Source organism: Myotis myotis, unplaced genomic scaffold (genome assembly GCF_014108235.1).
Source record: "Myotis myotis isolate mMyoMyo1 unplaced genomic scaffold, mMyoMyo1.p scaffold_m19_p_9, whole genome shotgun sequence".
NCBI lineage: Eukaryota > Metazoa > Chordata > Mammalia > Chiroptera > Vespertilionidae > Myotis > Myotis myotis.
Window position 1 is genome coordinate 92,125,747 of NW_023416401.1, and position 25,411 is coordinate 92,151,157.

At 62.5% G+C, this 25,411-nt stretch overlaps 1 protein-coding gene across 9 annotated transcripts in view; it reads right to left on the reverse strand.

Annotated features, from left to right (window-relative positions):
- Positions 1 to 6,379: 6,379 nt before the first annotated feature.
- KCNQ2 (potassium voltage-gated channel subfamily Q member 2) overlaps positions 6,380 to 25,411 on the reverse strand; it is a 47,002-nt gene continuing 27,970 nt past the window's right edge. For 4 of the 9 annotated variants that reach the window (XM_036323312.1, XM_036323310.1, XM_036323314.1 and 1 more), the window contains 6 exons: positions 25,106 to 25,135; positions 18,293 to 18,516; positions 17,587 to 17,695; positions 16,990 to 17,121; positions 12,071 to 12,194; positions 6,380 to 11,438 (listed from right to left, as the gene is read on the reverse strand). In XM_036323312.1, the coding sequence (XP_036179205.1) occupies positions 10,707 to 11,438; positions 12,071 to 12,194; positions 16,990 to 17,121; positions 17,587 to 17,695; positions 18,293 to 18,516; positions 25,106 to 25,135 (1,351 nt within the window). In that variant the 3' untranslated portion in view covers positions 6,380 to 10,706. Of the gene's footprint in view, positions 11,439 to 12,070; positions 12,195 to 14,737; positions 14,846 to 16,989; positions 17,122 to 17,586; positions 17,696 to 18,292; positions 18,517 to 23,944; positions 24,036 to 25,105; positions 25,136 to 25,411 lie in introns of all 9 variants that reach the window. The other 5 variants (XM_036323311.1, XM_036323318.1, XM_036323317.1 and 2 more) reach the window with 4 other exon arrangements.

A 25,411-nucleotide genomic window follows, 5' to 3' on the forward strand; every position in this document is an offset into this window, starting at 1 on the left:
GTTCACAAGTCCAAGCTCTCACTTGTGTGTTCTCTGACTCAAGGGCCAAGGAGATCGAGTCTAAGGGCCCCTCTCCCAGCATCTGGACCACCCCACCTCTGCCTGTCCTGTGGGGTGCACCATCAGGAAGCCCCGGGGAAAACCAAGTACACTCCAGAACTCACGGGAGCTGAGTACCAGGAGCTGCCAAGGGAGAAGGCTGTCTCCAGGCATCTTGCTGGCCCACAGTGACTGGTGTGGATGAAAGGGGCACCTGCTGACCTGACTAACTCAGGGAAAGCCTGCGTGGCGGCCTTGCAACTCACAGACCTGGAGTAACCGTAGGATGGTCCGAAATTAAAACCTTTCCAGGTCACAGTGGGTAGTCATGTCTTAGGCCAGTATCTTCCTGGACAAAGATCAACTTTTGATCGTTACTGAGTCTGTTGTCTTTTTGCATCTAAGATAATATTCCTGTGGACTGTCAGGGTAACCTGTAACTTCCCTTTTTCTGGACCCCTCAGGGCACAACCAATGTGCCAGGGTGCCAGGGCGGAGGCCACAGATTCCCTCATTGTTATCATTATTGTGTTAATTGTTGAGTGTTAACCATCCGACACCCCCCTGTGTAAGAGAAGCACGTGTCCGTCATTTTACTTTTTATCCAGTCCCAGAGGCTTCCCGCTTTGCTCTCTCCCGCCTCCCTCATCCACCGCCAGTGGAGTTCATGTCACTCACTATGTCTTCACCTTTGATGGTAATTCATAAAAATAGGTGAAAAGCACCTTTCTCCGGAGCATTGTCTGAAGCCATTGAGGTTCTGCTTCCTGGCAATTGTTGACAGTTTGGCTCAAATAACTCACAGATTCTTTACCGGCTGGAATGCTTCTGATGGTCACACTGGGAAGCCAGGCCCAGCACCCCTCCTCTCCCGGGACCAGGACCCTGTCTGGTGTTTGTTCCCCATTAACCACTTGGCCTGTGCTCACAGCCAGCTCCCCACCCCCACACACCAGGTGAGCCCAAGCCCCACCCTCCACACCCATCACCAGCCTGGGAGGGACCAGGCTGGGATGAGTCTTCTCCCAGCACATCTGCCCAGGGCCCGCCACGCCTCCCACTGGTCCTCTCAGCTCCCACTCAGGCTGCATTCGTCTACAGAGGAGGGGAGCCTTCCGCACTGTAGCCAGTGGGCATCCATCTGTGTCAGCTGCATCTGCCACAGCTCCAGGAGGCAGAGGGTGGAGTGGCACAGGGTAGAGTCACCGATGCTTCTCTGCCTGACTGGGCACCAAGTGTATACATACCCTGTGCCAGATGACTGGGCACCGAGTGTATACACGTCCTGTGTCAGCACTGAGTTTGAAAGAAGAGCCAGCCCCTGACCCCTGGGAGGTGACAGGAGAGTGAGGCACTAAAATAATGGGGACACTGGCCCCAGGGTGAGGGTACATGGGCTGGATGGGCTGCAGGTGCCCACACCAGGTCTGCCCCAGGCAGTGAGGGCTCACTGAGGAGCAGCCGGAGGCCTTGGAGTCTACAGGAGCACAGGGAGCAAGTCAACACACTGATTCCAATGCAAATGTCAAGCCCGCCTGCGCTGAAAACTCAGCAACTCTGAATGGCACGGAGGGACTCAGCTCCTTCTGCTCCAGCTGGCGGGGGAGGGCTTAGCCATCTCCAGCTCCCGGGCCACAGCTGTGGGAGGAGGTGGCGGCTGGAGTGGGGCCTCCGCAGGGCACACACTGGCCACTGGGCTGTCTGTGACGCCGAGCACAGGAGGGAGGCAGCTTCAGGACTCTGGCAGGAGAGCCACAGGAGGGAGAGGCCTGTCCAGGCCCAGAGATAAAATGTAACAGGGAGCCCTACCCGGTTTGGCTCAGTGGATAGAGCGTCGGCCTGCGGACTGAAGGGTCCCAGGTTCGATTCCGGTCAAGGGCATGTACCTGGGTTGTGGGCACATCCCCAGTAGGAGGTGTGCAGGAGGCAGCTGATCAATGTTTCTCTCTCATTGATGTTTCAAACTCTCTATCTCTCTCCCTTCCTCTCTGTAAAAAATCAATAAAATATATTTTTAAAAATGTAACCAGGAGAAAATATCTGACCTGAGTTGCCAAACTGACATCTGCATCTCACTGTCCGGGCCAAGATCAGGTCCCGAAGAAAGGGCTGAAGGTATTAGTGGGCCGCAAGCTGCCCAGGATACAGCTTGGCTTTATTACAACACTTCTCTTGTCTGGAATGTGGGAGGGGATAGGGCCATTGGCCTCTACTGGGTGAGTGCCCTGGGCTCCTGTGCCCAGTTGTGGGCTGCATGCAAAGAGGAGTCATAGTAGGTGTGACACAGGCCATCTGAGGGCAGTGAACAGGCTAGGGCAAACCAAGGCTGAGTGGCCATCCGTCATGGGCTTCAGGACTGACCATGCACTGAGTCAGAGGAGAGCTAGGTGACAACTGAGGGAGGGGTGACAGAGACTGCAGCCAGGGCAGCAAAGAGCTGCCCCTCAGCCCCCCAGAATCCCGCTGTCTCTAGTCCAGCAGGCTCTGAGGGCTCAAGGGCATGGCCATGGCTTCTCACAGTGGGTGCATACAGCAGGTGCTCCGTAGATGCACTTGGCCACGTGGTCTCTGGCTCTGCTGAACGGGACTCCTGGTCCCAGGTCTCTCTGTCCACTGGCCGATTGTAGATCGAGACAAGTCCCATCCCAGCTCCCTCCTGGCAGGAGGGTCAGCTGGGACGATCCTTGGCTCCACACTGCCCACTGGGCTCTCTCCTGCCCAGCCCACCACTTCCCACGGCCGCCCTTGAAGACCAGCAGGCAGCTTCCGTGGGAAGGTGTCAGAGGACCCACGCACCAGGGTCTCCGGTGACACCTCTTCTGTGTTGGCAGAAGTAAATGCCAGCTTCGTGAGCTAAACATTTTACTTTTATGTGGAAAGAAATCACATTTCTGCATCTTATAAAAGTAGGCAATGGCTGCAACCAGGTAGGGGTTCCTGAGGACCCATTGGTACCCGGATTCTGGGACTTTGTTGATGTCCACCCCCAGCGAGTCCTCAAGGACGGCTGCCCAGGCCAGGGACAAGCCGGGGGTGGGGGACAGAGCCCTGGCTGGAGGCTGGGAGAAGGCCCACGGGAGAGGAGGGCAAAGGGAGCCTGGTGGGAGGAGGTAGTCGAGGTTGGCAAGCAGTCCCCACGCCCCCGCACCCTTCCTGCCCTTTGCTTCTGGTCAGGACAGGAGGAGCTGCAGTAGGAGGCCAGGGGAGATTTGGGCACGAGCGTCCAGAAAGTGAGATGTACAACAGAGGCGTTGCTCTGGGCAGCTTCGGCCTTGGAGGTGGGGGACAGGCTGGGGGCCCCGTTTCTGTTCCAGTCTCTGACCCCCAAAACAGATCAACTTCAGTTTGGCACCGGCCAGCTTCCTGCCCACGGTTCTCTCCCTGCGTTTCTACTTTTTGAGGGGATCCCAGCAGTGGCCCTCACTATCCCCAGCCCACAGTGGACCCCCGAGAGTCCAGGCTCCAGGCTTGCTTCAGGGCTCCCCAGAAATGCTGATCCAGGGTGGATGGGGCTCTACCTGGAAAAAAGCTGCCCAGCATGTTGGCCAGGGCTGCTGGAGACCCCAGAGCTGGTATGCCACAGGCCTCCTCAAGGCCCCTCTACCTGTGAGCTCCTTCCTAGGCTGATTGCTCCAGCGCCCACCCACGTACACACACACACGCACACACATGTGCACACATGCACACACATGCGCACAGTAGCTGTGGGCCTGACAACCACTCAGAGGGGAGCTTTCCTGGCAGGAGCTCACAGCAGTTTCCTGCAGGTTTTATTTTATTTGGGGGCTGCAGGCCTGAAAGTCTTGGGGGGGTGGCTCATGTGAGTCCGAGGGCACAGAGCAGGAAGAGGAGCTGGACGACAGGCACTGGGCGAGTCCGTGGGCACCAGGAGCCAGGCCAGGCAGGTCTGGACCTGGAGCAGCACCTCCCACTGACCTCAGGCCTGAGGGCCCCCCTCCAGGCCCCCGCCAGCAGGAGCCCCCTCCCCCAGGATAGGGGCCCTCCTCTGACCCCTTTCAGGCTCAGTGGAGTCCAGGGCCAGGCCTGAGGACACCAGTCTAGAAAAAGCCTCGGATTCGGGATTCGGGCCGTGGGCGGCCTTTCCAAGTGGCCTCGCTGAGTGAAAGGATGGGTGTGGTGGGTCACTCGGAGCTCGGCCGGCTCCTCAGGCAGCCTCCCCTGGGTGCGAGAGGGGTGTCTACCTGGGGTGGGGACTGAAGGAGCCCTCCCCCCACCAGAGCTGGGCCTCCTGCCCCTGCCCAGAGCTCCTGCCTACACTGTGTCCTGTCACACCACTGACCACAGTCCCCTCTGAGCCCTGCAGCCGCCGCACACACCCCGGGTTCCCTGTGCCCGTGCAGCCTTGGACACAGAGGTGCCTGCCATCTGCCCTATGTGATGGAACCCAGGGGGACATGGGTGACAGCAAGCAGGGCAGGGTGTCTGTGGGGGCACCTGTGCCTGTGTGGGGGCCCCACCAGCGCTGGGCAATGTGCTGTCACCGCCTCCCTGCCCTCTTGGGGTCTTGTCCAGAGGATGGGGGAGGGGCCTCAGTGGTAAGCAGGCTCCAGTGGTGGGCAACAGGCCCCCTATCCGTGCCCCTCGGCCAGCACCCATGGGAGGGACAACTCAGCCCCCAGAGCTCTGCAGTGGCCCTTCACCTGAGCCCAGAGCCACGGGGAGCTCAGTCCCCCTGCCCTGTCCACAGCACCCCACCCCACAGCTGGGGACACAGTTCTGGATGCCACCTGCCCGCCATCAAGCTGCTGGCTGCCTCAGCCACCTGCAGCCCTGCATCTGCATGGTGGATCAGACAAGGTGCCCATGGGACCCAGGTGTGCCTGGCTCATCTGGTCCTGGGCGGAGGTGGGATGATACACAGATAGTTCCAGAAACCAAGGCAGCTATGTTGAGGGGACCCAAGAGGGCAGCTCAGTTAGGGCCCAGCTCTGCACGTGCTCCAGCCACGTCCCCAGGAAGGCTCGGGGCCACATCCTGCCCCTCCGCTTACCTCGAACTGGGGGCACCCAAGCTCTCTGTGCCATGGATCACCCCTGCATAATGGGGTGATTGGTGATACCCCTCATGGGATTGGGTGACGTGCACAGAGCAGAGAATGAGGTGCAGGCCCAAGCGGGAATATGGCTGCATGGGCCGGGCACGGAGAGGGCAGCGAAAGCTCTGGGCGTTGTTGGGGAGGACAGACCCTCAAACACCTGTCCTGCCCCCTGCTCTGCTTATTCTGACATCTGGTGGCCAGTGTCACCCAGGGCCTATCGGTCTTGCTGGGAGCAGAGCCCAGGCCGGCTTGGTCCCCCAGGAGCCTGTCCCCTGCTTTCTTAGAGACAAACCCCTGAGTTAGCCAAGCATGGGCACCCAGTATAAAGACTCCATTTCCCAGTCGTCCCTACAGAATGTGACTGGGGCCTATGGATGTAAGCAGACACCACAGGTGTGCTAGTGTGTGTGTGCATGTGTGTGCGTGTGCGTGTGTGTGTGTGTGTGCGTGTGTGTGTGTTAGGGGAAAGGGTGCCCTTCTCCCCCACACTCCCTTCCACTAGCTGGGATGAAGGTGCAATGGCTGGCCTCCAGCAGCCACACTGGCCCACGTGGTGACCCGGAGGAAGAAACCATGTAGAACAGAGAAACAGGACAGGAAGGACCCGCCTCTGGCACCACAGGGGACCCCCACACTAGTCCAGACAGCTTCCCTCTGGACTGTCGACCGTGAAAGACAAATAGGAGTCTTCTCTGTTGAACCCGCAGTTGTTTAAAGTTTCTGTTCATCACAGCCAAGCCCAGATCCAATCCTAATTCTAGGGACAATTCTTGGAAAAACAGAACTTTCTCAGGCAAGCAGTCAAAACCGCCGAGTGCGAGATAGTGAAACATCTGTCTCGTGGGTGTGGAGGGGTCGGATGGGGTGCTCCTCCCTCCCACTGCAGCCCCCAGCACCAGGGGCAGCTAGAGACCCCGAGCACACGGGGGTCCGGGTTTTCACCAGGCCTGAGCCTGCAGAGATCCGAGGGCCGTGGATCATGCTGACCTGCCCCCCGCACTCAGGGCCAGGCTCGGGCTTCCCGGTGACGGCAGCTCTCTGTCCTCGTCTCCAGCAGGGATGGCCAGGGGACGCTGTGGACCGTCGTCAGTGCTGTGGGTGGACAGAGGTGAGTGCAGCAGCCCAGCTGGGCCGGGAGCACCATCCAGTTAGCCCAAAGAAAGGCACCCCAACCCAGAAGTTTCTGGAAGCCTTGCAATATAAACCTCTGGTTTGTCACCCAGACCTGCCAGGCCCTCCCTCACACCCTACCCCCACCCCACCCCCACCACTGTAGGGCCAGGCATCTGTGCAGGGCTCGGGGCTCGGCATGAGTCCTCTGGGCCACTGAGCCCTGCCCATCTGCTCTGCCTGCTCAGCTGAGCCCCCAGAGGCCAGAGGGGTCTGGTGGGAGGAACATTCCAGAAGGCGGGCAGCATAGCTGCTCAGCACAAGCCCCTTACAGCCAGGCCCTGGCCCAGGCCCTCGGGTGGGAGACAGGACATCACTCCCCGCCCCTAGCCCCTCACCCAGCCAGGGGAGTGAGGGGGAGTGGTAGGGGCTGAAGCTTCCATAGCCCAGGACCCAGCTGCCCGGAGGGTGGAGAGAAGGCCACGGGCAGGAGCCTGCAGGGGGCGACCCGGAGCCTCTGCTCTGGGGGCCACCGGCTGGTGGTCCTTGGTGGTGGCAGAGAGAGGACAGACAGAGCCGGTGCCGGACCCTGCAGAGTGAGAGCCCTCCCAGTGGGAGCACAGTGGCCTCCCGGGGAGTCTGTCGCTGTCCCTGTCACCACAAGCCCCGGCGCAGGCCAGCCGCCGGAGAGGACACGGCAGGAAGGAGGCACGCACTGCCCGGTGGATCACTGTGTTTTACTCCGTGCGCAGGCCCTCTGGGCACCCAGACTCGTCCCTGTGGCAACAGAACTTTCCATATGCATCCCTGACGCCAGATTCCACACCAAGGCCCCTGGGGAACCTGTGCTGGGCCCATTCTCACCGGGAGCATCGGCCTGACAGTGAGCTGCGTGCGCACACATCTCACTGCTCCTAGCAAACCTGGACCCGGCCCCGGCGTCTTTCCTTGGAAAACAACAGTGCGGCTGAGACACAAGTGTGCGGTGGTGACACGGTCGCTGTGGTGCGCGCGCACACCCAGCCAGCGCGTGTCACACGCAAGGCAGTATGAAATATTCTTTGGAGCATGAACAAAAGTGCAAACACAGCCAAGGCAACAGCGCAGATGGGGGAGCTGCAGCCGCCTTTGGGCCCAGGCGGCCGAGCCGATGGGCGCAGTGGGGTCGGGCGAATCCAGGCAGGCGGCACCTTGGGCCAGCGGGTGTGAGATGGTGAGACCGCCTGCTCAGTGCCCTCTGTGGAGCGGTCTGCAGACCACAGGCGGGGGAGAAGGGGCGGGCCTGGCATCAGCGCCTGGAGGTCACCCAGGGCACAGGGGCGACCTCAGCGACTCCCCGTCAACATGCATTAAGGCAACAACTTTATGAGACCCAGTCAGAGCTGGACGTGCAGCCCAGCCAGGTGTGCACACCTGCCCAGAAGCCCAGGACTAGGGCCGCCCTCCTGTCCTCACGTCCTAGTCAGTGTGTCACCCTCGCAAGTGTCCAAGACAAAAGACCACCCAACCTCTCCCAGCCCCACAAATGACTCCAAAGGCTGTGAAGAGGGCCCTCTCCTCCCCAGGGCCTCCCTCCCCCCCTTTACACTGTGTCCTAAAGCCCCGCCCCCAGCAGAGCAGCCTTCTGGGTCAGCGGGCAGCCCCACCCCTCAGGGCTCTGCCTGCTCCAGGGGCCACAGTGTCCTGCCCTGGGCTGCCGGCTCTCCCAGGCCCCTGAAAGGAGAGGCGCAGTCCAGATTGCACCACACTGCTTCCTGCACGAAGCCCTCCTTGGTTGTTTCTGCTTTGTCCTTGGTGGGGGCCCAAGTGGAGGCTGCCCCTGGGGACAGCCACACAGGCTCCCCGGGCTCTGGAAGCAGGCAGCACTGCCGGGCCCCCAGCCTTCCTGCCTCACACCCACGTCAGTATATAAGGGGGGCGGCCTGGAGATCACCAAGGCAGGTCTGCGCCACCCCAGAGGGCAGCTGAGGATCATCTGTACATTATTTACAATTCGGGGCGAAAGTGAAATAGATGCGAACACCAGTGTTTCTACAGAGGCCCCAGAGCACCAGCAGCAGCGCCGCTGGGCTTCAGAAGCATGTGCAATGCCTCGCACAGACTTCTTTCCGAGAGCAGCGGGTGCGGACCTGATATATGGTGGCCCCTGAATGTGGGGGCCACAGAGAGGACGACCCCTCTCCCATGTTCACATCTCAAATCCACAGCCAGGGGAGGGGACAGTCTAGTGAGGGAGAGGCGGGTTAATAAGTTAACCCACTGGAGACGCGTGACGCTGCCTGGCTGGCAGCAGCTCTGGGCTCAGCCGTGGTGACTGGAGGCAGCTGGCCCCCCGGAGCAGCCCTCGCAGCACGGGGTCCTGGAGCGGGACAGGTGGTGTTGCTGAGCAGGCAGGTGTGGGGACAGGCCGGTGGGCAGGCCGGGAGGGAGCCCTCTGCCACCTGGCTGGTCCCTCCGTCCTCCCAGGTGGCCCAGCATGAGTGTGGCTCATGATTGCACAGGGACAGAGGAGGGAGACGGTAGGCCAACAAAGGGAGAGGGCAGCCCCCTGCTCGGTGGTGATGAGGCCAGGCCACTGACCAAGGGGCCCAGGGAGCCGGCCAGAGCCCCAGCATCACATCCGGACACCCCATAGGTGCTGGGTCCTCCCTGGCCCAGCCCAGGCTGTCCCTGGCCATTGGCCACCCAACCACTCTGGACAGCTACTGCCGTGCCAAGGGGAGGGCAGCGTGGGGCCCTGCATGACTCCAGGGCACCTTCTGCCACTTCTGTCCAGGGGCCCGGGTGGCAGAGCCACTGTGGCTCCCCGAGTCCCGAGTCCTCGTGCTGGAAAGCAGCCAGAGGCCAAGGGACTGCCCGGTCAGAATGTGATGTGTGCGTGTGTGCATGTGTGCATGAGGGCACGCATGTGCATGGCTGTGTGTGTGTGTGTGTGTGTGTGTGCACCTGCGCATGTGTGTGAGGCATGCATGTGTGTGCGCATGTGCACTGTGTGAGGTGTATCACGTATGTATGCTTAAGTGGTGTGTGTATGTGTGCGTGGGTGTGCCTGTGCAATTTCTGTATGTGTGAGTGTGTGTGTGGTGTGTGTGCCCATGTGTGAGCCAGTGATTGAGCACAGGTGTGGGGTGTCAGCCACACTCCTGTCTTGTCACACGCACACCCAAGACAGTGCACAAGGCTTCTCCGAAGTGGGGCCCCACTGTGGGCGGGCACCAAGGGCACATGTGCTGTCAGCACTGAGCCTGGGGGCCCTGAGGAGGCTGTTCCCCACACAGAGCCGTGGCCTGAGCCCCACCTGCTGCCGCCTCAGAGACCCCCAGCCAGTGTGGGCTCACATGGGTGAGGAGACAGCCCAGCTCTCCCTGGACCCAGCGTTTGGGGCAGCCGCTACCTGGTGGCCTTAGCTGGGCTCAGCCCTGCACCCATGGGGTCACTGCCTCAGGGTGCCAGGTGCCAGGCTTTCGGTCCATCACCCCAAATGCCAGGTGCCCTGCACTGCCTGCTGGGGGCCCACCGCCGCCTTTGGGCTCCCGGCTCAAAGCTGCTGCTCCTCGGGCCAGGTGCCCACAAGAGTGGGGGCCCAGGGTGGGGACGGTGTCCTTTCTCTCAAGACACCAGCAGGCCACAGCCAAGGGACCAGCCGCAGAGACTAGTGGGCCGGGCGGGCGGCTCCAGCGGGGACAGAAGAGAACCTATAGCAAGCTGCCTTTGTCTAATGTCGCGTGGGGACTTGGACAGCTTTTGCCAGTGGCTATACCCCCTTCCAGCCCTGGGTCCGGTCAAGGCTCCCGTGGGGACAGGTGAAGCAGCGCCCCTGCAAAGGGCAGCAGGAAGCCTGCTCACCACACCCCCAGCCCCAGTGCGGCGCCCACCTGCCCAGCACCACTGCCCACAAGCAGGTCTCCGTGAACGTGCTGGCTGCAGCCTGCTGACCAGCACCCGGACAGGGCAGAGCACAGAGGACAAGGGGGTGCCCACCCCCCAGGTCTCCTGTGGCCGGGAGAGCCCCCAAGGACCCTCTGCCAGGAGCCTGTGGAGCACAGAGGTCCCCATGCTCCTGTGTGTCCTAAGGCCTCGCCCCTCCTCTCCGGCCAGGGCCCTGGACGCAGGGCTGGCTCCCACACAGGACACTCAGAACACAGTGGATGGGCACGGGAGGCAAGGGGCATCCTCCCAGCCGTGCACATGGACACACTCTCAAGGGGACAGGCCTGTCCCGCACTGGGCACCCTCACTCTGGCCCTGCTCCCTGACTCCACACCTCCAGCCTCTGCCAGGGACCTGTCCTCTGCATCACCCACCCTCTCACACCTGGGCCGGCGGTCTACAGAGTGGGCACAGCAGCCCGGGTGCCCATTGTTGGAAAAGGACTTTCGTTAACCTTCACCGTGAAGACTGAGGCGCCCCCACTGCCCGCCACCGCATCAGGCATGGGCACCGGAGGGTCCTGCCTTGAAACCTCAAGGCCAAGAGTCAGGGAAAAGCGGGTGGGGCCTCATTTCCGGGGCCCGGCCCAGCCCAGGTCACCAAAGGGGCCCTCGCCAGTGGCCGAGCGAGGCGGTGGCCCGCACGGGGTGCACAGGTCCGAGTCCGTGTCCGACTCGCCCTCGGCAATGTAGGGTCTGACTTTGGCACAGGGGGCCACCGCCGCATAGCAGCTGTTGAGGCCATCCAGGTTCTCCTTGGACTGGGAGATGCTGAAGCCGCTGAATGAGCGCTCCAGCTCCTCGTGGTCCACGGACGGGATGGAGATGGACGTGTCGCTGTCTCGCAGCGCGCCCTCGTGGGGCCTGCTGGCTGGCGTGTCCTCGTGCCGCAGGAACTCCGTGCTAGCCCGGTTGCCCCCGTTGTAGGCAGACAGCGAGCGCTCATGGGTGGGAGGTGGCGGGATGCGCACCAGCGGGCCATGGTCCCCCACGGGCGAGGCACCATGGCCCTGGCGCGGGTTGCCCTGAGGCTGCCACGAAGTAGAGGGTGGGCACTGAGTGGAGGGCACAGCCGGGGGCGCTGAGAAATTCTTGTGGCCAATGGAGCTGGTGGAGCGGATGAGCTTGACGATGCAGCCACTGCGGTCCCCCTGATCGCGGCTGTCCTCGGGGCTGTGGTACGGCGGTGCCGGCTCGGGCTCCTTGGCCCCAAAGTACGCCTCAGTCTCTGAGGGTGGGATCCCCATGCGCTGCGTGTAGATGCTGACCAGGAAGTCCAGCTTCTTCTCCATGGACAGGACCTGCAAGAGGGGCTGCTGGCAGGCTGCTCCCCAAGGTGAGGAGACCCAGCTTTTCCCTGAAGAGGTGGGGGGACCTGGGTTGCTCCCTGCAGAAGTGGGGACAACCCGGGCTGCTCCCTGCAGAGGTGCAGAGGCAGCGGGAGGCAGACCCACCAGCAGCTCACCCTCTGACCCCATTACTGGGTGGCCTCAGGGCTTCAGAGCGCTGGACCTGGGTGCTCCTGCTCATCTGGCTGCCCGCTGCCGCCGTGGGCCCACCCATCAGAGCCCTCGCCACAGAGGGACGCATGGCTCTCCTCCCTCCACGGCAGGAGCAGAGCCTGGTGGGAGTCCTTGTGTGTGTCCACAGGAGAGGGCTCTGGGGATGAGGCCCAGGTGACAGAGTCCACCCACAGGCCCCGGTACGTGGTGTCGCTCAGGGGCCCCCACCCAGGCAAGGGGAGGGGCATAAATGGTGCTCCTGGTCCTGAGGGCCTGTGGCCAAGGAAGGGAACATGCCCTAGACTGGGGAGGGGCTCAGAGGGCATGCAGCACCCTAAGCTGTGATGGGCCCAGGCCCTTGGAAGCTCGAGGACCCCTCCCACAGCGTCCACCGAGGCTGACATCACGGTGGCTCTCCAGGCTCCGCTCACCTGCTTCTCCACCTTGCCCAGCCGGCCCATCATGCTGGGGTCCTCCGGCAGCTCTGCTTCGGCTGGGCCCTTGGTACGGTCCTTGTCTGTCATCGCCGGGCCCCGCCCCACAATCTGGTCCACTCTGCCAGGAAGAGACCCCGCCCCACAGCACAAGTTCAAGTGGTTGTGGTGGCCCATGACCCTCTCTTCCTGGGCTAGGCCACAGCCTCCAGATCCAGGTTCCAGGCCACACCCAGAGCTGACTGGGGGGCAGCAGGTGCCAGGACAGATGGATGCCGAGCACCTGTTCTCGCCTGGTTCTGGACTCCCAGGCCTGTTCCCTGCCCACCCCATCCCAGTGGGCCGGCACATTGGTGAGGAGGCACAGGAAGGTACTGGGGCCATTCACCCCTCAGCTCGGCCCCTTTGTGCTCTGTCCACCCCGGCACTGCCCCCACCTGAGCTTCCATCCTTCCTAATGTGCCACTGAGCCCTCTGCCCAGCCAGTCCAATGGGGACAGTTAAACGTCTATGTGGGGACAACAAAGCAGGGAGGCGGGGACAGTGAGCTGGGGCTCCATGCACAGGACAGGGCGTGGGGACACAGACCAGCACGGAAACTGCCCAGGCACAATCAGAGAGGGGGTCTTTGTGTGCTTGCATGTGTGCGCACGTGTGCATGCACGGTGTACATTGTATGTCTATATGTGCATGTGTTTTGTGCGTTTTGTGCATTTGTGTGCACCATGTATGTGTACGTGTGTGCATGCATTGCATCCACTGTGTGCACATGTGTGTCTCATGTGTGCCTATGTACAGGTGAGTACGTGTATGTGCGTGCGTGTGCACGCACACATGTGCAAGATGCAGAACACAGCTGAGCTTATCGCAAACAGGCCTTAGGCCATGAATGCCACAGGCGGAGAAGGCGCTTCCTTCAGGGAGGGCTTCTGTTTCCCACGCTGAGCAGGAAGGGCTCAGAAGGGGCCTTTTCGAATGGCGAGCATGTGGACGCCACTCAGCATCAAGGGCCTTGCTGTCTGCAAGCCCTGGGGCAGCTGCTGCAAAACTGCCCGGCAAACAGCACTTGAGCCGGGATGCAGAGGAGCCGGACAGCGACCCAGGCCGAGGCCTGCAGCCCCTGCCTCATCTTGGGCCTGGAGCCCCCAGCACAAAGCCCACTTCTCAAGTTTGGGGTGCAGGGACCTTGTGAGCTGGCTGGGGCCACGGCTGGGCTTCCTTCCTGACCACAGGACCACCCTGTCTGCCTCTGATGGGGGCACTTGGGGTGATTTTCTCTCTGTTGCAGGAAGCAGAAGGTTCAGGCTTGCGTCTGCCACGGTGCAGCCTCCGCATGCTCTCACGGGCTTCATGCTGGACGCATGCACCCAAGGACCAGCACGGGGGAGGGCGGCGGGGGCCCTGGGCTCCAAGCACATGCCCGTGGAAATGGACAAGGAGAAGGGGCTCGTGGTGTTGCCACATGTGCATACAGGCCAGGCCCGGCTCAGCGCCTTCACCCCTGCCACATGATGACCACCCGCCTGGCCGGTCCCCTGGGAGCCTTGGCCGTGGGCTCGGCCTGCTGCTGGGGCTGAGGGAGGGTCCTCTGAGGATCCTGTGCACCCTGCCCCTGGGCCTCAGGCTGAGGAGGTGGCTTAACCCCTGAGCCCCCACACGCCAAGACTGTCCTCCTGCCCCTCCTCTGCATGGCTGAGCGCTCGGACTGCGGCCCGGGAGGCCTGGAGCTCCGAAGGCAGCCGGGCTTTCCCAGCTCTGGGCTCTCAACCTCCAGCTCCACCCCTGAAGCAACTCCCAGGATGGCTTGGGTCTCAGGTACCACATCCTTGGGGCTGGGGGACATGGTAGAGTGGGGAACCCAGAAAGTATTGTCTGGGGCTGCCTGGGTCAGGCCGGCTCCCCTGAGAATGCCAGGTGGAGATGTCTGACACGCTGACCCTGGCCCCCAGGTGCCCCGGGCCCCTCTGCTCCCCAGCTGTCAGCACCGCCGGGGGCATCTCTCCTTACCCTCACATCCCTGCTCTGGGACCCCACTCTTCCTGACTGACCAGACTTGCTGGAGAAGGTGGACGGGCCACAGCCTCCTCTGCAGAGTCCCAGGGGTGCTGGAGGGCTCCACCGTCTGCATTTGTTCCTAAAGGACCTGCATGTGCTAACTCACCGTCCATTCTGCCCATCAGCTGACGTCCTCCTCATAATGCTACCATGGTGCTGACCCATGTTTGTCCACAGGCTCAAGGCAAGAGAAGTGACGGGACTTGCTCAGACCCTCACAGGTCGACCCCGCAGGTGTGCAGGTGCTGGGGCCTGAGTCGCGCTGGGGGCTGGGCGGCAAGGACACCATGGTCCCCGGAGCCCTGAAGGTCCTCCCTGCACATCTGGGCACCCCAATCCTGGCCTCTGCCTCTGCCCAGAGAGCCCTGCCCCAGGAGGATGGCACACAGGGGTCCTTGGAAAGCTTCCCCAGGGCCCTGCCGAGAGGAGCAGCCCCAACACAGCCACCCGGGCTCCGCAGAGGAATGCCTGCTCCCGGTCTGGCTGGTCAGTGACAGAGAAACGTCCCCTCCACCCTCGGAAGGGCAGTGCGGGTCTGCCGTCATGTGGCCTGGAGCGAAGGGGGCTGGCCATTCCACAGACACAGGCAGGAGAGGCTGGCGTCCTGACCTAGGCGAGTACTGGGGTGACTCTCTCGGAGGGGCCGTGGGTCCTTTGGTGGGGTACTTCTTGTGCCGGGGAGTTGAAGGGGGTGGGGGGCCCACAATCATATCTATCCTGGCGAGTAAACAAGAGAAGAGACACCAGCAAACGCGTCGTGAGCACCACGAGGGCCGGCGGGGCTTGCCGAAGCCGCAGACCTTCTCACAGCTACGTCCACTGGCAACAACACGTGGGCGCCACGCTCACGTGATGCTCCCTGGTCAGTCGCGCACAGCCCTGCGCTGCGTCTCGGCCCTGCCCGGCCTGCCGGCGGGCATGCCCACGTGCAGGGCGAAGGCCAGCGGCCCCGCGCCAGCAGCGCCAGCTTTCACAGCTCTCGGACTGCTGGCCAGTGACCCACGCCCGGCTCCTTGGGGAGCACTTCGTTTTCCCCCAGAAAGGGAAGGAAAGGGGAGCTCAGGCAGAAGGGCCTGGGAACACCACAGCTGCAGCGAGGGAGACCCAGCAGGCAGACTGTTCTCTCACACGCACACCAATTGCTCACACGCACACACATGCACATGCACGCATGTTGCTCTCACACATGTTGCTCACATGCACACACTCACAGAGACACACATGCACACACAAATTGCTCATGTGCACACATGCACACATGTCTGCTTATGTGTACACAGACAGGTTCACACACTCATATGTACACTCACAGCCTGCTTATGCACACACAGGCATACATAGTCATATGCACACTACACATGTCTGTTTATAAACACAGGCAGACTCACACTCATATACACTCACACAATCTGCTTATGCACACATGTGCACACTCAGTCATATGCATAATCACACGTGTTGCCCACACATGCACACCTGACATGTTTGCACACGCTCACATGTGTTTTCACTCACATGCTCACACATTTCCCTCCATGTGCAAATTACACACACATTTGCTCACACTCACAACACAGGTTTAGTCGATGCTCTGGGAGGACTGGCCTCTTGGCCTGCGCCCAGGCAGAGGGAGGTGTCACTCCCTGACCTCTGCCCACAGGAGCCGGTGAAGGCCCAGCGAGACCCACCCCTGGCCCAGGAGCAGGACGGGGAGGCCCCCAGAGCGGCGTGCACCGACTTCCAGAGTGAGGACTTCATCCCTCCCCGGGGGCTAGGGGCGGGGCTGCCCTCCAGGACTGTCCCTGACCACTCAGACCCTCCCAGCTGGGGCCCAGGCTCCCCCGTGGAGCAGCCTTGTTTGAGGGGCTGTGGGCGGGGCGGGGCGGGGCGGGGCCTCTGACAGGCGGGAGCATGTGACCCACCTCAGGAGACACCCACGACAATAGCTGTGACCTGTTCACAAACACCACAAACACGTGTGTGCACAGCTCATTTATATGTGGAGGGTGGGTGCCTATGAGCACACCTGTACTGGCAGTGCATTTGTGTGTGTGTAATTATGTGGTACATGCATGTGGTGTCAGGCTAACAGCATGTGTGTGTACATGTGTACTACCGTGTGTGCGCATGTGGTGGTGGACATGGGCCTTTGTGTGCACTGTGTGCACATCTGTGTTGTGTGTGCCTCGGGCCCTTGCTCATGCCTGTATACATGTATGTACAGATACCTTTTAGGGTGAGCAAGCCAGTTCTCACACACATGGGCTTGGAGATAGCAGTGTGTGCCCTGCCACTGTACAACGCAGACATGCACTCCAGCCCCACTTACTGCCCAGGAGGTGAGAAGACCCACGAGGTGGGGCAGGGGGACAAGGCCCTCTGTCCTGGCAGAAGAGGTGCCAAGGTGCATAAGTGACACTGGATGGGTCTGTGCATGCCCACAGCTTCACCTCTCAACACACACGCACGTGTGCACATGATGACATATGGCACACTGGACACACACGCACACACATGCATGCACCCATATACATGCACACAGAGACCTATACCGTGCACCCACACACATGTGCATTCACACATGCATGCTTCCCATCACAGAGCAGGAAGGAGGGAAGAAAAAGGAGAGACAAGAGAGGCGTTAAAAACAAGCATGATGGAAAGTCTGTGTGGGGCGAGAGGAAGGGCCCAGAGGTGGCAGCAAGCAGGTCTGGCCACTGTGCCCGCCTCAGCCCTGTCCCCTACCCCCCTTGGCGGAGAGCATGGCAGCCCTCCACAGGACCCATCTCCCCACCTCATGGCGTGTCAGCCTGGCCCAGGAGGGCCGGCCTCCGTGCCCAGGGCTCAGGGGCGGCTCTTGCCTGGACTGCAGGTTTTTGATGCGGGACAGCATGTCCAGGTGGCCGGCCGAGTACTGCTCGATCACGTCCATCACGTCGTAGGGCCGCAAGCTCTCCTTGAACTTCCGCTTGGACACCAGGAACCTCATGACACTGAGGGTTGGGCAGGGCCGTGAGCCCAGGGCAGAGGCCACCTCAGGACACTCTCCAAGCAGGGTCAGCCCCAGCGTCCACTTCCTGGGCCCTCCCAGCATCTCTGAGAATGTGCACTGGACAACTTGTCCCTATTATCTGGGCCACCCACCCACCAAAGACACCGGCTGCTCCTGGTCCCAGCTGTTCAGACAGACCCGCATCCACCCGAGAGCCCCCTGGGCAGCCCCTGGCTGTTCACTAACACCCTCAGGTGATGGGCAAGGAAACCTGTGACGCAAGGGGCCTTCTGAGCCACAAGGAGCTGGGACTAAAGGGGTGTCGGCCAGTGTCCCCCCCCCCACCCCACCCCCGAGCGCGTGCCCTCACACAAGCCCCCCAAATCCCTACATTCCAGGGGCAGTGACTGCCCTCCAGGACCCTGTGAGGGGGGCGTCCTCACCCCAGACACCCAGGGTCGCTCACCAGACGGCCCGGATGCTGACTTTGAGGCCCGGGGTCAGGTCCTCGGTCACAAACTCGCAGTTGCAGCTCTTGTTGTCGTCCGCGATGTCCTCCCCGGGGAGACTTGCTTCTGGGTGGAAGGGGACATGGCCCATGAGGAGACGAGTCCCTTGGCGCCATGCGCCCCTGGTCAGGGAACCCCTCAGGCATGTCGGGCCCACATGCTCTAGATTCCACCTGTTCTTTCTCGACAGCTTTGCTGGCCTTGGCCTGCGGGGGTGCGAGGTGAGGGTTGCAGGGGCATCACTGTGAGTGGACGGACGGGGGCCAGAGTGGGGCGTGTCCACACCCAGTAACGGCGGGACACCGCTCAGCATGAAAAGGAGCGTGCGCCACGGATGAGCCCAGAGAGCACCCCATGAACTCGGCCGGGCGCCCAACACAGAAGCCGCACGGCCCGCCTGCCCGACATGTCCAGGACACTTCCCGAGAGGAAAGCCGCTGGCGTGGCCGGGGCGGGGGGCCGCTAAGGGAGCTCCTTTTGGGGGATGAAATGTCTTGGAGCCAGAGAGTGGACACGCCGATGCTTCGGAACGGTCACTTTAAAACGGCTAATTTTATGGGGCGTGAGTTTCCCTCAATAAAAGAAGCAACGGATGAAGCGGGCCTGCACTTGGGGGTGAGCCCTGGAAGAGGCCGGGTCACAGCGGTGGCAGACCTGACCCACCTTCCGAGTTCTGCCGAGACGCAGCGCCCTTGACCCGGAAGGCCTGCCGCGCACGGCTGCGGTCCCCGAAGCTCCAGCTCTTGGGCACCTTGCTCGGACTGTCCTCCAGGCTCTGGTCGGCGCTGGGTGACCGCCTGACGGGCTGGGCTTGTGGGGACCCCTTCCCCTTGGCAGCCACACCTCGGGGGCTGGAGAAGACACGGTCTTTCAAACTGACCTTCTGGCTGCTCCCAGGACGGACACACAGAAAGAGAGCAGGAGTCACTCTGGATAGCACGCTGGACCCGTCAGCTGCTCTTAGCCAACATCCTCCCACATGGCGAGCAGCTGCAGCCCAGCCCCAGAGAAATGCCCGCTGGGCCGCTGGCCTGGCCTGGAGCCCGGGGGTCGGAGGTCACCAGGTCAATTCCACCATGGGGTCCTGGGCTGGCTCAGGGACTGGTCAGGGAACTCGTACATCACTTTGCCTACCACCAAAAGGGGCCCAGCCCTGTCCACACTGTCCAGCCAGGCCTCCCTCTCCACAGTGACACCCACAGCAGGACGAGTCCCCAAATGCCCAGCACCAGCGGCTTCTCCCTGGGTATCAGTGTGGGCACCTGACCACCGCAGGCTCCCTGTCTCGCCTCCACACTCTACAACTGCCCCAGAGTCAGGAGGGGTAAGCTCTGCAGCCCGGGGAGCAGGGTGAGGACATGACACAAGAAGCAACTTGGGGGGGTCTCTGTCCACCTCCCCTCTGCCCGGAGCCGCCCAGGCTCCACCCCTACCCCCAGGGCGCATGGGAGCTGACGGTCCGCTCCTGGAGGATGGAGTGGGTGGGTATGCTCTGCAGCCACTTGGCTGTCCTGAGCCCTGGCAGGGAGGGGTGGCCAGGGCCGGCCAGCCACAGCCCCACGGGCCTCCCTGTCCACACATCTAGTAACTGTGGAGATGGGTCTGGCACTGAGTGTGCCTGGCTCCCATACCCTCTGGGCAGCAGCCAGGAGTCGGGCGGCCCCTGGGCAGTCCCTTCATGTGCTCGAGAAGACAGCAGGCTCTGTGAACTGGGCCCCTTGCTGCCCCTGCTGGCTTATGACAAACCTGCCCAGGGGTTCCTGTGGGAACGGCCACACCTGCTAACCTCAGACATCGCCAGCCCCCCGTGCTACCCCGGGTAGCCACCTCCCTCGGCCCCAACCAGAACGCACAGCCTGGACACACCGTCTGGCGGCGCAGTGATGACCGGCCATGGAGAGGCAGCCCACCACCGGCCCACCTGGCCTGGCTGGCACCCTCCTTGCCCCGGCCCGCAGACCGTGCACTAGGTCAGGGGCTCTGCAGAACAGAACTGCGCAGATGGCCCCAAGGTGTGGAGCCCACTGTGGGCAGCCCCTCCCCCCCCCCCCCCCCCACACACACACACCGGAGCCCCTGCGAGCACAAGGCCAGGCGTCAGCTTCCTCAGGACACTGGTTCCGAGCTGGCGACCACTGAGGGCAGGCAAGGCCTGAATGGGCAGGTGGGGACTGAGGCAGCATGGGGCCTCTGGACAAATGACCTCTTCTGTGTTCCTGTCCCAACAAAGGCCACCAGCTGGTCCAGGGAGACCCTGAGCAGTGTGGCCCCGCCCAGCCAGGAGAGCTGGGGACCCTGGCGGGACCTACGGCCCAGGCAGCTCACAGGGGCCCAGGAACTCAGACCCACGAGGATGGAGCCACAGGAAGGAGCCTGCCCTGGCCCCGCCTGGCCCCGCCGTGCACCTGCTTCGACCAGGAAGGGTCCCCTGCTGGAAGGTGTCACAGGGTGGACACCGGGACCTCCACAGTCGTTGAGGCTCAGTGCACCCAGCCACTTGCATCCCACCGCAGCCACTGGACCTGCCCCAACTCCAGATGCCCAAACGCCGGCTCTCCCTCCCTCACCTCACAAGCCAAGGACAGAGTCAGCCCAAGGGAGGGGCTGAGGCCCTGGCGCTTACATAGGGCTGGGGGCACATTCAGGAGGACCTGGGAGAGAACACCGAGGCCCAGTTCCCCTCCCTGCCCGTCATGCCCAGGGCGAAATTCTCAATATGTGGGGCCAGCTGCACATTGGGATGGGGCGGGTAAGAGGTCTGCACGGTGGGCCGCTCAGTGGTGGGGGAGCTGCCGGGCATGGCTGGGCCCCGATGCCCAGGATGAAATGACATTCCTGAGGCTTGTGCACAGCAGGACGGCACCTGGCCTGGCCTCCTGGCTCTTCTATCCCCACGCTGCCTGACCACAGTCCCTGACCTGAGGGAGCAGCCTGTGGCTAGATGCACCATGGACACAGCTCCGGGCAAGCAGGACCGCCTCTGCCCAGCCCAGATCTCTCCTCCTAGGGCTACAAGTCATCCCACAAGCGCCCACATCTGTGAACACACAGGCAGCATGGACAGGTGGGGGACCCTCTGAGCCCCTCAGGGTGGAGCAGGGTTTGGAGCATGCACGGGTGCAGAGTGCAGAGGTGCAAGCATGCGGCCGGCTGGGCCCTGATCCTGCTGCACGGCCCCTCCCGACGCCTACCCCTCGGCACTGACCACATGCACAGGACACGTGAGTAGCTGCCCACACTTGCAGGGCTGCCCTGGTCAGGGCAGGAGGCGGGCAGGAGGGAGACGGGTGGGTGCACTCTGAGCAAGCAGAAAGACAGACAGTTCTGCACCCACCCCTGACAGCGGACAGAGGAGCACACGGTGCCGTTGAGGTGCTCATGGTGTCACGGGGTGCGCCTCTCCGCCGGCCCATTCCAGTCTGCCCTCAACCAGGCCTGTACATGGGAAGGGGAGCTGTGGGCCTCTGGCTTTCTGGTGTGTTTGGTGTGTGAGCACCACGGGAGCCGGCCACACACAGGACGGAGCTGCCCCGGCAGGCAGCGAGGTGGCGGATGAGGGGGAGCTGACCCAGGTGCCTAGTAGAGGTGCTAGACTGGCCCTGGAGAGAGGCTTCTGGAGCAGTCAGGGTCCCAGGGCCAGCGCCCTTTCTGGGTCCTCAAGCCCCTGGCCGGCCCCTCCTGCTGGGAGCAGGGCTCCTTTGCTTAAGGAGAAAGAGCTTGGGAGTCAGAGGGTGCCTAGCACTGCCCCACGCGGGCTGTGGGCCTAGCTGCCGATCAGAATTGGGGGAGCCGGGGCCTCTCCAGCTCATCTAGAACTTCTAATAAGCAGTGTTTGGAGCGGAAGAGCCGTGCAGTAGGGCGTCCGTGCCATGCGTCCGTGGTACCTAGAGTGTCCAGGGCAGCATCCACACAGGCCCTCTCTGCACGTTCTGCCTTTACTGGAAATGAGGAGAGCACAGTTAGTCCCCTGGGCAGGGAGCCTGGGCTGGGCGAGTGGGCAGGTAAACTGAGGCACCATGACCACCCCTGGGGCAGCTCTGGGCTCAGGGTCCACCAGCCACAGAGCTTGTGTCTGAGCAAGGGCCTTGCGGAGGCTGCACATCAAGTATTCCGCCGGCCTGGGAAAGAAACAGTCCCCTGTTTGGGGAGAAAAAATAAAATTCCCTGTTTTTCCCTCCCAAAATGCCTTTTCCTTCTAGAGTCAGAGCTTGGGGTCACGTCTTTTAAAAAGATGTATTATTTTTTGCTGCATTCATGTGAATAAAAAAATAATACATGGGCTAAGACTTTCAAAAGGCTTGCACTAGATGGACAAGATTCTGGAAAGCACATGTTTAGGGAGGAAAACGTGCAGTTTGGTTTCACAAACCAATAGTAAGGTTTGGCTGAGCCAAGCCAGCTGCCCAGTCAGAGGCTCAGGAGAGAGGGGGTTGGGGGCCAAAGTCGGTGGATCTGCCAGGCCGGGGAGGGGGTGCCTGGGGGCGTCCCCCAACGGTCAGCACTCTAGGACCTCCCGAGAGGGGACTTATCTCTGCACCAGAACACGCAAGAAAGCAAGAAACAAGAACTACAAAAAATCCTTGGCTTTCCTGGGGCCTCTCCCTCTTTCTCCACCTTCGAAGCTGTTGCTCCTGAGACAGCAGTTCTCAAACTGTGCACCTGAGGAACCCAGACGCACCTGCTGGCCTCAGCTCCAGGAGGAGGGCTCAGCATCCACACACACATTCGTTGAAACATCGGTGGCACCTGCTGGTGTCCAGACACCTCTCTCCACTCCCACATAAAGGAACCGCGTGAGACCTCCGAGACAGCCAGCCCAGGGTCCTCGAAGCCCTCCCCTGGCCCCCCATGCTCCCCCAAGAAGAACCTGTGCCCCGCGAGCCTCCTCCTGTGGGACCTGTCCTGTCGTCTGGGTGAAGAACAGGACCCGCCAGGCGACTTAGTCCCGACGGGAGGGAGCTGGGGCCCAGCCCCGGCAAGTGGTCTCACACGGGCAAACCTCCGGTGACTCCGTACTCCCAGGACCCAGACCCCCGCCTGGCAGCTCTGGCTGCTCACAGAAGCCCCTCAAGTTTGGGGCAAACATTCTCTCCCAGGGCACCCTCCATGTCAGCCGCAAGTCCACCAGAGCCTCCTGTGCCCCCGGGGTCCCAGGCCTGCACATGCAGCTCCACCTTCAGGCTGCCCCTGGGAAAAAGAGCGATGGGGTGGCTCGGCTCCCGGCCCGTGAAGGGTCCCGGTTTGCTGCTGCGAACCTCCCACTCAGTCGCCTGCCCTGGAAGCATTTCCCAGGGCCCCTCAGCCCCCCGCACGACGGCTCCCACTGCGGTCTGACAGCCAGCCCACACCCGGCTCCAGAGCACTGGGGGCAGGGCCGGCTGCTCACTGTATTCATGTCAGTGGGAACCTAAACAGCCACACGTGGCCGTGGCTCCTGTGTGGGGCAGTGCAGCCTCAGAGCCTGACGGAGCTGAGGACCGTGGGCTACTGGCACCCCAACCCTGAGCCTGGGGCGTCAAGGACTCCCGACTCTGCCTGTCCCCTCTGGGCTCCAGGCTGGCACTGGTGTTCCTGCCTCCTTCAGCCAACCCGAGCGTCACTTGTCTTAGAGCTTCGGCTTCAAGTCCAGGGAGGCCAGGCCCAGGAGGGAGGAAGACCCATCACAGACACTCACCAAGACCGACTGGACAGACACGCCTGTGACAAGGAGGGACACACATGGACAAGGGGCAAAGCGGTGGGAGCAGGGGTCTCCTCCAGGGACAGAGTGGGGGCGGGGGCAGTCAGAAATGGGAAGGGTCAGAGGGTGGGTCAGGGGCACGCCCAGAGCAGCACAGCCCGAGACCCCTGGCTGCCCCGGCCCCAGCTCCAGCCCTAGTGCAGACGGCCTTGGTCTGACGCCACACAGCTGTGATGTGTGCCCACCATGAGCCCGGCTCACGGGAGCTGAGCAAGGGTCCTTGCGTCCACCCATCCACCTGCACTTACGGAACAGGACCGCTCCCGGCAGCCCACGGACACCCTGGGGACGAGTGCAGTGCAGTGCAGTGTAGGTTTCCTACACGCCTACCATGGTGCTAAAAAGGGGGTGGCTGCCCCAGGGGAGGGGCAGAAATGCTCTAGCCATTACCTGGCTGATAGGTGTGCCTCTCAGGTGAGGCAAAGTCCTTGGTTCCCAGGAGGAGGCGGGGCCAGGCTGGCCCTGGGGGAAGCTGCTGGGCCAGGGGCAGGCAGGGACACAGGACACAGGGAGGACGGAGGACTGGTGAGGGGCAGGGAGCATAGCACAGAGCCCGGAGGCGCCCGTGTCCTCACCTTGAGTCCTGCTTTCAGGGCCAGCACCTCATCCCCAAAGACAGAGCGCGCGTGAAAGGGCCCAAGAAGGGTAGTGCCATGATTAAAGGCACTTGGGGGCGAGATTTCCAGATTGGGGAAGGGGAGGGCAGGAGAGGAGAGAGAGAGAGAGAGGCTGAGACCAGAGTTGCTGGAGGGGAGAACAGCTGGGGCCATGAGCGCAGGGAGCCCACCGGAGCCGCCTCAGGCCACGGGGGCTCTCACAGACAATGGGCAGAGGACAGGTGGGCGTGGCCCCAGAGGCTGCCACCCACAGGTGCCCAGCGAGGCACAGACCAGCCCCCACCACCCCTGGGCTAAACCAACTCCTGCCCAAAAGCGTTTCCTCAGCCTCTTTGAGGGGTCCCTTCACTTCGGCCCTTTTGGGCAGTTCGGGACAGAAGCACGGCTCCTTCCAGTTCCAGGCACCGGCCAGCATTCCCTCCTTGGGGCCCAGGGATGGAGCAGTGTGTCCTCAAGGGCTGGAGAGGGTAGGCTCAGCCGATTCCGTCTACACCACCAGAGCAGCCAGATGAGCTGCCCTGGTCCCGGAGGGCACCACCGTGGGGAGCAGCAGGAGGGTGGTGCCTTTGGCCCCCATCGGGGGACTGGCCTCCCTCTGCAGTGAATGGATGGGGCCTGGGGGACCCCCAGGCTGCAGCTCACGACGTGAAGCTGTGGTATGGCCTGAATTCTCTGCTGCCACGAGGGAGATACTGGGCCACACCCTGGCTCCACCTGCACAGAGGTCACCCACAGAGCCCCTCCTCGGGTCTCTAACCTGCTGCCACAGCAGAATGGGGGGGCCTGCTGAGACCCTGTGTGAAGAGGGAACTTCCCATTCTCCCCAGAAACTCAGCACATCCGGATCTGCCCCTCAGGCAGAGAAGGCCCCTCCTAGAATGGCCCTGACCCTGACCCCCAGGCACTGCCCCTGCTGGGACTGCTCACCTGGGCTGGCCTCCTCCCAGAAACCCCACCTCAGGGGCTCGGCCTGCACTCACAGGGGCACAGGAAACTGGTTTAGGGACCACACCTCCACAGGCAACCACCACCCAGCAGGGTCCAGACGCAGCCCCACAACTCCCAGCACAGCCCTGGCCCCAGCACCGCATGCAGACGCGGGCGTGGGCACGCACTCACCTGGGGGACGGCTCCGGCTGTGGCTCCTTCCTTCAAACAGAAGCAAGAAGATGGTCAGGAACGACCCCCCAAGGCACACCCCGCCCGCCAGGGGCCAGGAGGCCTCCCTTGGCACCACCACCCCCTCGCCACCCTGCCCGCACCCACAGCCACCGCTCCTGAGCCCCAGGGGGCAGGGCCTGGGAAAGGGGTCACCGCTCAGGGGCTCTCGCTTCTCCCCAGAGGCCCCTCTCCACGCCTGCTCCCGCAAGGAGGGCTGGTTGGAACCACGAGTCCTGAATCTCCCCCACAGTCCGCCCGCCCGCC